Source organism: Cyprinodon variegatus, unplaced genomic scaffold, assembly GCF_000732505.1.
Source record: "Cyprinodon variegatus isolate N-32 unplaced genomic scaffold, C_variegatus-1.0 Scaffold1089, whole genome shotgun sequence".
Taxonomy (NCBI): domain Eukaryota; kingdom Metazoa; phylum Chordata; class Actinopteri; order Cyprinodontiformes; family Cyprinodontidae; genus Cyprinodon; species Cyprinodon variegatus.
In genome coordinates, this window is record NW_015151542.1 from 67,056 (window position 1) to 82,681 (window position 15,626).

A 15,626-nucleotide genomic window follows, 5' to 3' on the forward strand; every position below is an offset into this window, starting at 1 on the left:
TTGCTGTGTCTTGTCTTTTCTGAGCCCTCTCTTCATATTACCATAATCAAACAATGGACCTGGTTAGCTAGTCTCTCTATGCAATTGATCAAATTTTCTCAATTAGACGACATGGTAAAGGAGACCCGTCCTGTCCTGCCGGGACATACTTCGTGGGATACACCCTGGACTCCTGGAAGGTTTGGAAGATAGTGTATTTATTGATGTTGACATGGAAGACATATACATGTTTGGATTTGGAGGATACCTGATGTATCTACAATTACAGAGGATGTCAGAGGCAACTTATGCATTGACCAGGCTGCCAGCAGCGGTTTACGCGCTCACAAAGGCTGTGTACAAGCAGGACTGTGAATTGAGCCGTATGCTGGATGTGATGGAAACACAAGCTGGCTGCGGTTTAACTCAAAGTTGAGATGGGATAATACCTTGGATGTGCACACTGGGTTTAAGGTGAAAAAGCCCAACAGATTTGGAATATTGGATGTGGAGCCCAGCAAAAATAGACTTCAAGGCTGATGAAAAATTCTATGCAGCTTGCTTTGAAAAAAAAAAAAAAAATGTATTTTTGGATTTTGGCCTCCCCCTTATCAAAAACTCCCCTGGATGTTACGGTGGAAAGGCCCAGAACTGCCAGCTCCCCCACCCTCCTCTGCCCTCGGACACCTGTGGACGCATTCAGAACTGTAGCACCTATTAATAAAGTTCCATCTTATGACCTACAATGGCCTCTGGACAGCTTTCATGGACAATTTGAACGCACTCACACGCAACTGATGCTCAAATACCAGATAGACTCACATGTGACTCTCAGCCTCCAATGTTAACCCTCTGCTGAAATGTTTTTCTCATGTTTATATGTGCTTTTCTAGTGCTTAGGTGTTTTTTGATTTGATCTCAAATTATACACCGTCAAGGATAAAATGTGAAATGTGTTGCCTCTGCCTCACAATGTGGCTCCTATCTTTCCACAGAGATGTGCCCTAAGGAAACTGTCTCATGGCGAGGCCCCCAGCAGCCAAAAGAATGCGTCTAACAGCACCGTTCTTTGGCAGGGATGGGCTCAGTCAAATCGTTCCCCTGTCCAGCCCCCCAAGTATGTGTTGAACGTGTTGAATTACAATGCAAATTGTGGTTGACAATAAAGATTGATTGATTGATTGATTGATTGATTGATTGATTGATTGATTGATTGATTGATTGATTGATTTACTATGTCTCTTAGCTGGCCTGGGAATTCCTCAGGGTGTCTGGGGAGAGGTAAGTTTGGAATTCTCTGCTAAGACTGCTTCCCCCAGAACTTACTGGTGATCATGTGTGATGATCTGGCCTGTTTGCTCCTCCTTAATTGGATATTTCTTTCACCTGTCGTTTTCCCTCCCTGCCTCAATTATAATTTATTCCTCTCACCTGTTTCCTCTGGGTTATTTTCAGTTCAGCCTGAGCATTCAGGGCCAGATCATTATTTGTCTTTCTGTTAGCCTGTCTGTTATTTTGATTTCTTGGTTCATGTCCTGGATCCTTGCAGCCAGTGGAAAGAGGTTTTTGTGTTTGTCTCATTTCCTGATCGTCCACTGTTCCTCCCCCGCGGAGTCCTCTGGGTTTTTGGTTCTATATGTGGGGAGGTTCAGTTTTTATCTTAGTAAGCCTGGCTCCAAGGAGAAGACCAGTTTAAAGTTCCTGCATCAAGTTCCGGTTCCACGTCCTGTCTCGGCTACCCTCTTCCACTGAGCCTGCCTGTCTGCACCTGATCCTGTCTGCTCCTGTGCGTGACCACCTGGTCATACTTCCGGTCCCAGTCAGACTCTGAACCGGCCTGGGAGCTCTATGATGCCTGGAAGCCTGGATCCTGCCACCTGTCTGTTCCAGCCTGATCTGGATCCTGTTCTGTCTGTTTTGGATCCCTGACCAAGATCGGCTTTCCTGCATGACCTCTGGGACTGCAGCACTGGGGACACTCTTGGACTGGACTGTTAAACCAGGTAAGTGACCAACTCAGATAATCATCTTCTGTCAGATGAACATGGTCACTTACCTTTGTTTCTCCCACTACAGAGTGTCAGAGATTGGACGGTGCCCCGCCCCCCCGCCTGCAGTTGCCGCGTGCCACAGATCCTAGCAGCTCCCCTTTAAGTTTTGTTTTTCATTAAATAAACCCTTTGAACTTTCCTACTGACTGTCTCTCCTTGAATACTGGGTCCATCTGTCCGCGCTTTATGACATCATGTAAATAAACTTTACTTGAAATTAACAAAAACCTAAGAATCCAGTGATGAGATATGAGAAACTAGGGGAAAAATATGGAGAGAATGTAACTGGCATTTGTTGGTCGTTAGAGCAGAAGCTGAAGTAAATAAACTAATTTCATATGGACAAAGGTCGAAAGTGAAACTAAGGCATATAGGAACTTAACACATTAACTCAAATCAAATAACTCAAATAACCTTATATCATTACACAATATTTTTTCATTTATTCTTATAATCAGTTTAATCCAAAATCAGATCTTTGTTTTATTAAACAATGACTAATGCACCTATTAATGACAATTATGATAATCAGCTCATCTGTGCATATATTTGAACATTTGGTTTGACAAAGCAATACATGTAAATGTCAACAGTTCAGTTTTTTTTTTTAAATCCTCCTCAGCACAGTCTGAATGGCTGAACCGAAGCTGGAAGTTGCTTCCACCCAAACAAACTACAACATCAACAAAATCCCATAAGAAAACAGTTCTAGCAAGACAGCTGTCCTCTACAGTGAAGAAATTACACATCAACGAGACTAAAGAAACTAGAAAAAATACACCTTTTAACCAACTTGACCTTATATCAACTCTGACTATTTCAGTTTAAGAAACTCAGCGGAGCTTCCACCATAAGGCTTGGCGGTATCATGCACACCAAACCCTGTTCCAGCATATAGAGGCTGAGTGAATCTGGTCTGGACTCTATGGAGGAGAGTCAGTGTTTCAGAGACGCTGTAGAAAGACAGAATACCTGCTCTGTGATCCAGATACACTCCCACTCTGGAGGAAACTGGAATAAAAAATCGTTTTTCATTGCTGTTGTGAAAAAATTTGAAGAACCTTTTGCAACAGAATAATAACCAAGAGTTTTCATTGAGTCCAAATTTACTGTCAGCCAGTTTCCCTGTCCTGCTGATGTTCCTATATGAAACTGCTACATAAACTCCATCCCCTTTCCACTCCACCTCCCAGTAACAGCGTCCAGTCAGACTTTCCCTGCTAAGGATCTGGTTATAATCCGTGAATCTATCTGGATGATCAGGATAAGGCTGTTTTACTTCCTTATAGGTCACTTTTCTGTTCCCCTCAGATAATATCAGATTTCTGTTTGCTGTATTTGGATTCAGAGTGATTTCACATGAATATTTAAGCAATTCAGATCTGGTTGTCGGTTCTGGTTCTGACAGCAAAACCTCCACTTCCATTACTGTCAGTAAGATGTTTGCCCATGTGTCTCTCAGGATGTCTTCTACTTTACCTCTGATCTCTGACACGGTTGCTGTCACATCCTCAAAGTATCTTGGAGGGTGAATAGTGATGCTGGATGAGTGTGTAGACTCACTGAGTGCTGACAGTGAGGGGTAGTTCTGGAGAAACTGGTTCAGATCCTCAGTGTTTGAGAGCTTCTCCAGCTCAGCTTCTTTCCTCTTCAGCTCAGTGATCTCCTGCTCCAGCTGTTCCTGAAGTTCTTTCAATCGACTCACTTCAGCTTCCTGCTGGGATCTGATCTGCTGCTTCACATCAGAGCTTCTTTTCTGGATGTGATGAATCAGCTCATTGTAGATCTTCTCACTGTCCTCCACTGCTTTATCAGCAGAGACATTGATGGCCTCCACCTCCTGTTGAAGCAGCTTCACTTCTTTCATTTTGTCTGTAATTTTGGCCTGGATCAGGCTCCGAGGTGAGCTGGGGTTCTCCTGGAGCATCTTGGAGGGGTTCATCAGCTTGTGTTGTTTCATCGCAGGTACCTCAAAGTGAGGTTGAAGGTGACTGTCGCAATAAGAAGCACTACAGACCAGACAGGATTTAACAGCTTTCATCTTTGTCCCAACGCAGACATCACAGGCCACATCTGTAGTTCCAACATAGCAGTGATCATCTGCTGCAGCTTGGAGTCCAGTCCTCTTTAGATCTTCCACTAATTCTGCTAACATGATGTTTTTCTTCAAAACAGGTCTTGTTCTAAATGTCTCCCTGCACTGAGGGCAGCTGTAGGTTCTCCTTTGATCTTCTCCATCCCAGACATTTTTAATACAGTCCATACAGTAGCTGTGTCCACAGGGAATAGTCACTGGATCCTTCAGTAGATCCAAACAGACGGAACAAGAATATTTGCTTGAGTTCGTCTGAGTTCGTAGATGTGCCATTTTAGTCCCTAAAAATGCCTATAGCCTCTCTCCTTTTCAGCTAATAATTATGTCATGAAAAAGCTAAACTTTATTTCTGTTCTCATTGAATCACTGATCTCAGCAGCTGCCACTTGCTAGCCCTTCAACACAATGAAGAAATTCTGGCTTTGTCTTATCTTTGAATAGAAGCACCAGGAAATATACTGCCCGTCTCTCAGTGTGCTAAAGGTGGGAGTGGTTATCACTGCATGTTTTGTTCCAGGTGAATGAGGAGTTAAAATGTATTTTCTTAGGCAGGTAAAAACTTTTTTTCTGAAAATCCTGTACCTACTATAAATGATAAATATGAGAAACGTATTTTTGATGAAACATTTAAAATATCTTTAAAACTTGTCAAAGACATCTCTATCCCTCCAAACACCAGACATTGTTTAGACAGTGGCTTTTAGGCTAAATCTGGTCGGTCCGTCACAGTCTTAATTTAGTCAAGACACAGTTTTTGAAAGTTGGGCTGTGTTTGTTCAGTCTCATTTTGTACAACTCTTGTCCAATCATACACATTAAAAAGAACTTGCAAACTCAGTTAACAACTTTTCAACGATCTGAAAATTCTGGATTTTCACCTTTCACTTTTAGACCAAATGTAGATGGTGTTTGGACGTAAATCATGTCTTTTCAAAGTCTTTTAAACCATCATATGCTCTGTGGAATGTGTTGTCTGAGAAAGGCTATTATTAGAAACAATTCATGCTTAAGATATTAGTCACCCTGTCTATAATCTTGTGAACAGGTAGGACCTGGACTGACGGGTTACTGTGACAAACAACGTCCTGTAAGAGATACTGTATAGGCTTGACCTCATAGGCCAGTCCAACAACTTATTTTAATTACTAAATAATCATCTTGGTGTTTGATCATGGTTTTCATGTTTTCATTTGTTTTGTGTGTGACCATGTCTTTGTTATCCTATGGGGACAATTTCTCAGGACTATGGTTCATTTTGGGGACTAACTAAGTGGTGTGGACCAATGACTGGTCCCCCTATGTTTCCCAAAGGCAGTAATGCATAAGTTAGCCATAGTGATTTAGTCTGAGCAGCTAGCCTTCTCCAGAGCAGGCTAACATCCAGGCTTAATTAATCCTTGAGTGTTGACTGCTCTGTCAGACGTCACACCAATCACAAATTAATTAGTTTAATCAGTGATTCCATTGTTTTATCTGTGTGCTTTGGTATTATTCAACTTTAAAATATCACTTGTGTATTTCAATGAAATACTTTTGATTATTTCAAAATTATAATGATGTCATTTGATATTTTATTATATCAACATCATATGACACCATAATAATCTTCACAATCATCCATATGGAAAAGAAAGTCAATCATCAAAAATTCAAACACTGAAAGTTCTAATATTTCCTTCTAAAAAAAGTAAAAACTTATGATGATACCACTTTTTTTTCAATGAGATATTATTTCAGTGTCACTGCAAAGTTGCTTCAGCTACGATTTCACTAGAAGCTGGCATTGTTTTTGTGCAGGGGGGCGGGCCTAAACTGAGGGCTGCTTAAGAGTCCTTCAATTTTGCGGGCAATTCCTATACACCTTTCCGACTGGAAAAGCTGTTTAAAACATCTTTTACTGGTAGGGGGAATGGCTTACTGACACGTGTCGACCCTATCCAGCATAAAGGCAACCAATCCTGTAAGTTTAGTTTCAAATTAAGCAATCTGATTACCTATAGTTTAAGATGAGAACAGGAGCTCACGTAAGCTATGCAGCTAAATCACTGAGAGACCCTGAAGGAGCCTTTAGTTTAGCCCCGCCCCCTAAAACTGTCCAAGCTTGTAGTGACATTGCTCCCAAATGTAGCACAACCATGAATACATGCTCCTTCTCTGCACTTGTTGTTTGCTTTTTATGCATCTATGGATTTCTCTTACCTGTGTGTGGACCTGTTTCTGTGAGCTCATGTCAAATTTTGTCACTTTTAAAGTATTTTCCACAAATAAAATAACGTGTACTCTTCTTCCTAGCTATGCAACTTCAGGCAAACCATTTCTCTTTAACAGTTGAAGGCTTGTTAGCAAATCATCATTAAATTAACACTGTCTGAATACTGGATTCTGATTGGCTGCTGGGTGTCCATTAAAAAACTATTATAAGACACCCACAAAAAAAAAAGTTCCAGTCAAATAGTTTCTGCTAGCTCAAACATTAGCTGAAAACAGGAAGACAGTATATGATGGTTACCTTGGCAACACATCAGAAGTCAAGATAAGGGATTTCATGAAATTTTGTCCAGTGGTTAACACCTTCAAAGTAACAAAAGTTATTAGGAGCGTGAGATGAGTCGTTTATCAGCGTCTGTATGAAGTTAATCTGCTTGTGGGAGTATTTATTGCATGTGTGCCTTTTTCGCAGAATACTGATGCCATAACAAACCCAGTCAGGAAACATCAATGATGGCTCAGGGAGCTATTTATATTTTATTTCTTTGGATTTACTTTCACATTTTAATCCATGTAGAACAGGACAAATATTACATTCACTACAAAATTAGAACATTAACAGATTATAGAAAATAATCTGTTTATAACTGTTAGCAGCCATTGTCAGAGGAACACTTAAATTAAACAATAATTAGATTTAAACACAATTAGCCCAGCAGCACTAGAATACTACAACTGAATAATACTGAACTGTCAAAGATTAAGTGTTTTTTTTTTTTTTTTTACAGACATGAGAGGACAGGGATTCAATGAAAACACATAAACCAATTCATATTAGAGTCATTATTTTTGTTTTAACAAAAAAAAAAGGCATCAATTTAAAATGACACCTAATCTTGAAAAAAAAAAACATGGCAAAAGTCAAATGAATAAAATGGTCTAAATGATCTAACAGGTGTTTTGATTAAGTAATTATTTCCTTTTTATCTCAATTCCAAGATCATTTAAATACCTTTTACAATATATTTGTGAACTATACCTTAATCTTCCCAGTTTATAGAGTTGTCACATGATTGTTGAATAAAACTATTGTTTTGACTTTTCTGAATTGATAAACTTACATGCAGATGTTTAAAGTTTCAATGACCTAATGGATCTGGTTTGAAGCAGAAGTTCTGGGAAAACAATCACTGAAAATGCTCAGAGAAACAAAGGAGAAATAACCACAATAGTTGTATAGTTTCCATAGTCATCACTGTAAAAGAATAAACATCTAAATTTTATATATTTGATGTGTATTTTTTATATTATTCTCAAACTAAAAATGTATTCAAATCCTCTATATTAATGTCCTTTCCTTACCATAGTTATATTTCTGACTAGATTGTGTCACTTTTTTTAAGGGAGTACCTTTTTTTCTGTTTTTTACGCTTTAAAAATTAGTTGTTCTGTTTTAAAATGATAATATAGAAGGGATTTTGTAATTGTATAGGCTTGTATTTAAAAATAGCTCCTATGTATAAGCATTTACAGTTAAGCTAGATATAATAAGAGCTTATAACAAGAGGATCTTCACTGGCCTAAAAGGTCCATCAAGTAAATCTTGTTGTTGAACGTTTGTCTTGAGGTGTTTGCAGCTCAATAAAGAAAATGGAATCAAAACATGATTTCATGTTTAGTATGATTTTTTGTGTTTTTCTATGTCTAATATAACCTTGAAAGACTCCAATTGTATATTACCATACCCACATTTTACAATAAATATATTTTTTCTCACATAAAAACCAAACAAACTCTGTAGCTCTGGTCTATTCAGGTTGTTTAAACTCGGCAAAGTCTCCCTCATCGAAAAGCCGAACACCAGCATATAGAGGCTGACTGAATGTGGTCTGGACTCTATGGAGGAGAGTCATGGTTTCAGAGACGCTGTAGAAAGACAGAATACCTGCTCTGTGATCCAGATACACTCCTATTCTGGAGGAAACTGGACCTGGTACAGGAGTTCTAACACTGTTGTGCAAAGATAGATAACCCTTTGTGTGACAGCGTAACACCCAGGATTTATCATTGAATCCAAACATGCATTCATCTGACGTCCCGTCTCTGCTGATGTCTTTGTAGGCAACTGCAAGATTAGTTACTTCTGCTTTCCACTCGACCTCCCAGTAACAACGTCCTGTCAGTCTCTGGATGCTGAGCACCTGATCATAAAATGTAAATCTGTCTGGGTGATCAGAGTAAGGTAGGGACTTCTTCTTAAAAGTCACCTTTCTGCATTCCTCGGAAAGTAAAAGTTGTGTAGATGTTGTGTTTGGGTCCAGTGTGATTTCTTGTGAATATTTTAGGAATCCAGCTCTGGTCTTTGGTTCTGGTTCTGACAGTAAAACATTTACTTCAGTTATTGCCAGTGAGATGTCTGTCCTCATGTCTCTCAGGATGTTTTGCAGTTTTTCTTTGAGCCCCACCACAGCTGCTGTCACATCCTCAAAGTATCTCAGAGGACGAATATTGATGCTGGATGAGTGTGTAGACTCACTGAGTGCTGACAGTGAGGGGTAGTTCTGGAGAAACTGGGTGTGATCCTCTATAATTAAGAGCTTCTCCAGCTCAGCATCTTTCCTCTTCAGCTCAGTGATCTCCTGCTCCAGCTTCTTCTGAAGCTCTTTGACTCGACTTACTTTGGTTTTCTGCTGGGATCTGATCTGCTGCTTCACATCAAAGCTTCTTTTCTGGATGAGACGGATCAGATCAGTGAAGATCTTCTCACTGTCGTCCACTGCTTTATAGCCAGAGACAAATATGGTTTTCACTTCCTGTTGAAGCAGCTTCACATCTTTCTCCTGGTCCTGGATTCTCCGCTGGATTTGTTGTCGTATCCCCTGAAGCTCCTTCTGCTTCTCAGTCCTTTCTGCTGCAGCTGGGACTGTTTCATGACCTTTATGTTGATTCATGGTGCAGAGATAACAGATACACTGCTGATCAGTACGACAGAAGATCTTCATCACCTCATCATGACGAGAACAGATGATCTCCTCAAGCTTCCTAGAGGGGTCCACCAGCTTATGCCTTTTCAATCCAGAGACATCATTGTGAGGCTGGAGGTGATTCTGGCAATAAGAAACTAAGCACACCAGACAGGACTTGACAGCTTTCATCTTCTTCTCAGTGCAGACATCACAGGCCACATCTTCAGGTCCAGCATAGCAGTGATCAGCTGCAGCAGCTTTATGTCCAGTCTTCTTCAGATCATCTACTAATTCTGTTAATACAATGTTTTTCTTTAAGATAGGTCTACGTATAAAATTCTCCCTACACTGAGGGCAGCTGTAGATCCTCCTCTGATCTTCTGTTTTCCAGAAGTCTTTAATACAGGTCATACAGTAACTGTGTCCACAGGGAATAGTTACTGGATCATTCAGTAAATCCAAACAGATGGCGCATGAGAATCTAGCTGCGTCAGTCTGACTTCTTGGCTGGGTCATTTTAATCCCTGAAAAAACAAACAAAAAAGCCTATAGCTCCTTTCTGTACTTTTCAGCAAATACACAAATCGCACCAAAATCCAAGCTTCTTTTGTTTGTCAATTAGTCACTGACCTGCAGCAAGTTGAGTTGTTGGCGCCTTTAACAACAATGCAAAGGTTTTGACTAAGGCTGATCTATGAATGGAAGCATCAGGAAGCTGTCAGGCTGCTTTAAAGATGGGAGTGGTTCTCACTCCATGTTTAATTCATTAAAGTTTCAATTTATAAGCAGACTCTGTAGCCAGCTTTATCTGTCGTCTTTTGGTCAAACAGTTATTCTCTTTTTAAATCACATTTTTGTGTAAGTTATTGAGGTACAATCTGATGAAAAAGCAAAAAGCTCTTCGACACTTTTCTGTGTTGCACGAGGAAAGACAAATACAAGACAAACTGCATGCCGAAAATGGGCCTCATGTTATCTTTAACCAGATGAACTGGTTGAAGTTATGTTTTCCCGTAATGAGCATGTACACGGAAGGCATGCAGATGGGTAAAGTATAGAGTAGGATTTTTTTTCTTTTCGTTCCAAACTGGGGCCACAGGTTAGGAGAGCCTCAGAAAACTGAAGGGACAATACGAAAAGAAATATGCAAAAATTATAAAATAAGATACAAATGCTTTATTCCTTCTATTCTATAAATTTTCATCTTTTTTTTTTTTATAAAATAGAAATCTTATTTATACTGTTTTTTAATACAGAGCAAATTTACTTCTCTGTATTGCTCAGGGACCCAGAGTGGCAGTCTATGAAAGTGGGGGATTGTACTCACAACCTCAGGATTTAAAGCCTTATGCCCTAACCACTAGGCCGCCACTCCCCCTATACATCAAACTTAAATGAAAAACTCTGGGAATTTTAATTGAAACTTTTGTTGCCAGAGCACTGATATGCCTACTGTCTTTTACAACTTCCTACTTGAGTTTTCCTTCTAAAACCAAAGGTTCTCAAAACAATAGGTATACCACATCTAAATCCTGGACAATGATAGACATATATTAATGGGAGATATTAAGCCCACCCTGACGTTCGAGAATGGTGGCATGAAGGAGCAGGAGATTGATGGATAGATCAGTGCAGCTGCTTTATAATTCAACCACTAGCCCAAAGACGAAACTCTTGATTTACCAGCTGGTCTACTATCCTACCTCCACCTATTGTCTTGAAATGTGAAATGTCATTTTCTTAAAAACCAAGACCCTAGATACAAGCAGCTAAAATGAGCTTCCTTTACATGCTGTCCAGGCATCCCATTTATTTAGATTGATTAGCTCGGACATTCGGAAGAGCGTCGGAGTAGAGCCGCTTCTCCTCAACATCGAGAGGAATCAGATGAGGTGTCTCAGAGAGCTATTGGGTGCACCCCATAACCACTTCCTTTGGAAATGTTCTAGGTACATCCCAACCGAAGGAGACCAAAGGAACAGCCCTAAATTGGCTGGAAGTAAGGTTTCTGTTCTGCTCTCGGCAGAGGCGGTCGCATTTTCCGGCTGCTCCTGTACCTCCCTGCTCTGTGTTTGCTTTGCTGTGTCTTGTCTTTTCTGTGCCCTCTCTTCATATTACCATAATCAAACAATGGACCTGGTCAGCTAGTCCCTCAAATTTTCTCAATTAGACGACATGGTAAAGGAGACCCATCCTGTCCTGCCGGGACATACTTCGTGGGATACACCCTGGACTCCTGGAAGGTTTGGAAGATGGTGTATTTATTGATGTTGACATGGAAGACATATACATGTTTGGATTTGGAGGATACCTGATGTATCTACAATTACAGAGGATGTCAGAGGCAACTTATGCATTGACCAGGCTGCCAGCAGCGGTTTACGCGCTCACAAAGGCTGTGTACAAGCAGGACTGTGAATTGAGCCGTATGCTGGATGTGATGGAAACACAAGCTGGCTGCGGTTTAACTCAAAGTTGAGATGGGATAATACCTTGGATGTGCACACTGGGTTTAAGGTGAAAAAGCCCAACAGATTTGGAATATTGGATGTGGAGCCCAGCAAAAATAGACTTCAAGGCTGATGAAAAATTCTATGCAGCTTGCTTTGAAAAAAAAAAAAAAAATGTATTTTTGGATTTTGGCCTCCCCCTTATCAAAAACTCCCCTGGATGTTACGGTGGAAAGGCCCAGAACTGCCAGCTCCCCCACCCTCCTCTGCCCTCGGACACCTGTGGACGCATTCAGAACTGTAGCACCTGTTAATAAAGTTCCATCTTATGACCTACAATGGCCTCTGGACAGCTTTCATGGACAATTTGAACGCACTCACACGCAACTGATGCTCAAATACCAGATAGACTCACATGTGACTCTCAGCCTCCAATGTTAACCCTCTGCTGAAATGTTTNCCCACATCGCCTGTCTTGTCAAGTAATGATGAGGTTTGTTTATGTAGATGATTTTATAATCGTATTTTATCAGACAGTGTGGGGTATAGATTTCATAGAAGTCCAACTCGACACAGACCCATTCCAGTGTAATGATGATCCGTACAGTCACTAGTTGGTCAGCGCAAAGATGTCTGCCTCCATTAATGTGACACCTGCGCCTGTGTAATTATCATAAGTAGCTATTTCTAAGGCAACGCACACATAAAGATTGAGACTTTCAGTTTGCACTGTACACGATAATAAACAACATATGTATATTACATTTCTATCAATAAATCCTTGTAATTGTAGAGCATTGTAGCTTTAAAAAAATGAAAGAAACAGAAGGTTTGGCTCATTTTAAGAGAAAAGCCATCTTGGTTAATAAGTTAAGCTACTTTTCTCTGACCTTTACTCAGCAGTCTAACAGTCAGCAACAGCTTAAAAAAACTGGCAATAAAAAATTTAAACCATAAACAGCAGGACTATGAAGACGGTTTTTAAATAAAGGAGCAGAGGATTTTATAATACAGATAAAAAGATCAGTTTTTTCTTTTTTTATTGCAGCAATATGAATACCGATGTAAGTATGCAGACATATGGCAGATTATGTCATAGTGATATGGTTATGATAGTGGGGTTATGACAGCAGGATCCAGGGATCTTAACAAAGTGTCCCTGGATGATTTATCTCCTGTAGGGGGAGTCCATGATCTGAAGCACTAACTGGTGTTAGTGGGCAAAACAAAAAAAATTGTAGTTTCTTTTTAAATTTTTTGATTTCAGTCAATTATCATTTATTGATGATTTTCAAAATCTCAATGTTATTAAATATAGTTTCGTCAGTGTCAGTTCATAGCAAATATAGTGTCATTTCGAAGTGCCTCTAATTAAAATGCATCAATTGAAAACAGTGTGTTGAACCTCAAAATAAGTGATAAGTATCTTTATTCTCAACTATCATGGGTCCAATAGATAAATCTTTAGATATTTACAAGACCTGGAGGCAGAGCCAGACTGGCTAATGGCCATACAGGGCACATGCCAGATGGGCCGATGCTCATTGTAGGGACGACCCAATGTACCCAAAGATGCATCTTTTCCCAGAGGGCAGCAGGGAGAAGAGTCCATGGTGGGGGTGTGAGAGCTCTTTAATAATGTCAAAATAAAAGTGAAAAAACACACTACATGCTGATCCAGCTTTGATGTAATGTTCATAGAACAAGTCAAAATGAGACTCAGTATTGTGTGTGGGATCCATTTGACTGTGGGACCTCTCACAAGGCCTGGGCATGCTCCTGATGAGGTGGCAGATGGTCTCCTGAAGGATCTCCTCCCAGACATAGACTTAAGGATCATCCAACTCCTGGACAGTCTGTGGTGCAACGTGACGTTGGTAGATGGATCAAGACATGATGTCCCAGATGGGCTCAATTATATTCAGGTCTGGGGAATGGGCAGGGCAGTCCATAGCTTCAATGCCTTTAATCTTGCAAAAACTGCTGGCACACTCCAGCAACATGAAGTATGGCATTGTCTTGCATTAGGAGGAACCCACGGCCAATCGTACAAGCATATGGTCTTACAAGGGGTCTGGGGATCTCATCTCAGTACCTAAAGGCAGTCATGCTACCTCTGTTGAGCACATGGAAGTCTGTGTGAACCTTCAAAAAAATGCCCCAGACACCGTTATTGACCCACTACCCTGTTGAGCCTGCTACCTCCCCAACACGATCCCAGATAATTGAAAGACGATAAGTTCGATCAAAAATCTGATCTTTGGCCAACAAAACGATTAAGGATATCCTGACAATTATTGTCATAGTAAGAGTTTCTCTCAATTCATCTATACACAAACGTAAACAACAAAACTGTTAGGAATCCAGTTTGCATGGCCTGTTTGTGTGTGTCCTTTTTCCACCACCAGGAGGTGCCCTGTCTTCGCTGTCCCTCCTTGCACACCTGCGACTCATTGGATCATTATCTGGAGGAGTATTTGAGCAGTGGGCTGTCACTACCTCAACGCCAGAGTGTTTGCCAGTTTTGGGTACTTTAGCCAAGCTGAGTTTAGTTGAGTCTAACCTAGCTTTGTTTCTCTGAGTCTAACCAGTTTTTTGTCTTTGCTCCATGGCAGCTTTCCTGTGTTACTGGATTCCTGGACTTTCTGTCCCTTGAAAGGAAAAACCGAGTTTACTCTGAGCAGGGGAAAACCTCCATATGTTCCGTTCAAGTACCCATCAGAAATCCGAGTGACAGTCCGCTCCATTACTCCTCCGGGTCCAACGCTTGTCAACCTGTCCGCCCTCCAACGTGTTCACTATTCTCTGGATATACCACACAGTCTGGATTCAAAAACTTACAAGACCCCCCTAAAACGTGAGTCCTATCCTTGCAAAAAGAGTTTCCAAGATTCCCACAGTACCTGAACTTGCCACTGAACTTCCCTTCTCACTTCCAGTTCCGGGTTACCAACTCAATGAGTTCCAGATCCAACTCCTAGTTTACCCCCTCAATAAACCTGTTAAACTTTTATTAATGTTTTTATTAACTGAGTTATTTTTTTTATTAACTAAGTTAATTAAGTAAATCCTGATTAATGTTCACTGCATGTGTAACCTTCAGTTCCCTGTCACTCCTCTTTAATTATGCAAACTGTCCTTCATTCATACTCTGCATTGTGTTTAAAGATGGTCAGGAGACAGGAAGAATGAAAAAAAGGTTGTTTATTTGTATTTAAAACCAAAACACAAAATCAGCAGTGCTCAGACTCGTCTCCAAAGAATCTGCACCTCATGCAAAGACTAAACAGCAATATTTTACAAATTTACAAAGAAATAAAAATATGTACCTGTATTTAAAAGCAAAACACAAAATTAGCAGGGCTCAGACTCGTCACCAAAGAAACCACCTTATGAAGAACAAAGTTTCCTTTGAATACATTCATATCTACATTAATCTACTTACACTTTACAGATGGCTAAGGAATATAACAGTAATGCATAAAATATATCAGCGAACCTACCTCGTGCTCCTCATTCAAGACTGGCTAAGTGGTCCCTGTGTACACTCCACTTATCACTGCCAACTACCAGGAGGGGGTGCTGTTTCTCCCCATTTTACCTGAACCCAATACATGTACTGAATGACAAGGGGAATCCTCTGCATATTAAAAACTGTTAAACATGTATAAGAAATTGGATGAACATAACAAAACACCCAAACAAGATGACAAAATAGCTCCATAAATAGAGCTGACCTTGAGCAGTGAAGAAATTACACAACTAATATTAGAGAATAATTAAACTGGAATTAGAAAACACATTTTAAAGCTACAGTGTGTAATAATTACAGGGATATACAGTCAGAAATGTAATATATTATACATAACTATGTTAT

At 40.1% G+C, this 15,626-nt stretch overlaps 2 protein-coding genes across 3 annotated transcripts in view; both read right to left on the minus strand.

The window, feature by feature from the left end:
- Positions 1-2,548: 2,548 nt before the first annotated feature.
- On the minus strand, positions 2,549-4,532 carry LOC107101373 (tripartite motif-containing protein 16-like protein). The gene has a single exon (XM_015400262.1). It carries the CDS (start codon positions 4,396-4,398, stop codon positions 2,845-2,847), a length of 1,554 nt encoding a protein of 517 aa, XP_015255748.1. The 5' UTR covers positions 4,399-4,532; the 3' UTR covers positions 2,549-2,844.
- A 2,377-nt stretch (positions 4,533-6,909) lies between these two features.
- The window catches only part of LOC107101371 (tripartite motif-containing protein 16-like), a 10,669-nt gene continuing 1,952 nt past the window's right edge, over positions 6,910-15,626 (minus strand). The window contains exons 1-2 of one of the 2 annotated variants that reach the window (XM_015400258.1): positions 9,930-9,981; positions 6,910-9,823 (exon numbers count right to left, since the gene is read on the minus strand). In XM_015400258.1, the coding sequence (XP_015255744.1) occupies positions 8,142-9,815 (1,674 nt within the window). In that variant the 5' untranslated portion in view covers positions 9,816-9,823; positions 9,930-9,981 and the 3' untranslated portion in view covers positions 6,910-8,141. Of the gene's footprint in view, positions 9,824-9,929; positions 9,982-15,626 lie in introns of those variants that run through there. The other variant, XM_015400259.1, reaches the window with a different exon arrangement.

Coding starts and splice junctions, on each gene's coding strand:
- LOC107101373 (XM_015400262.1), bottom strand. CDS start 4,398: ATGGCACATCTACGAACTCAGACGAACTCAAGCAAATATTCTTGTTCC.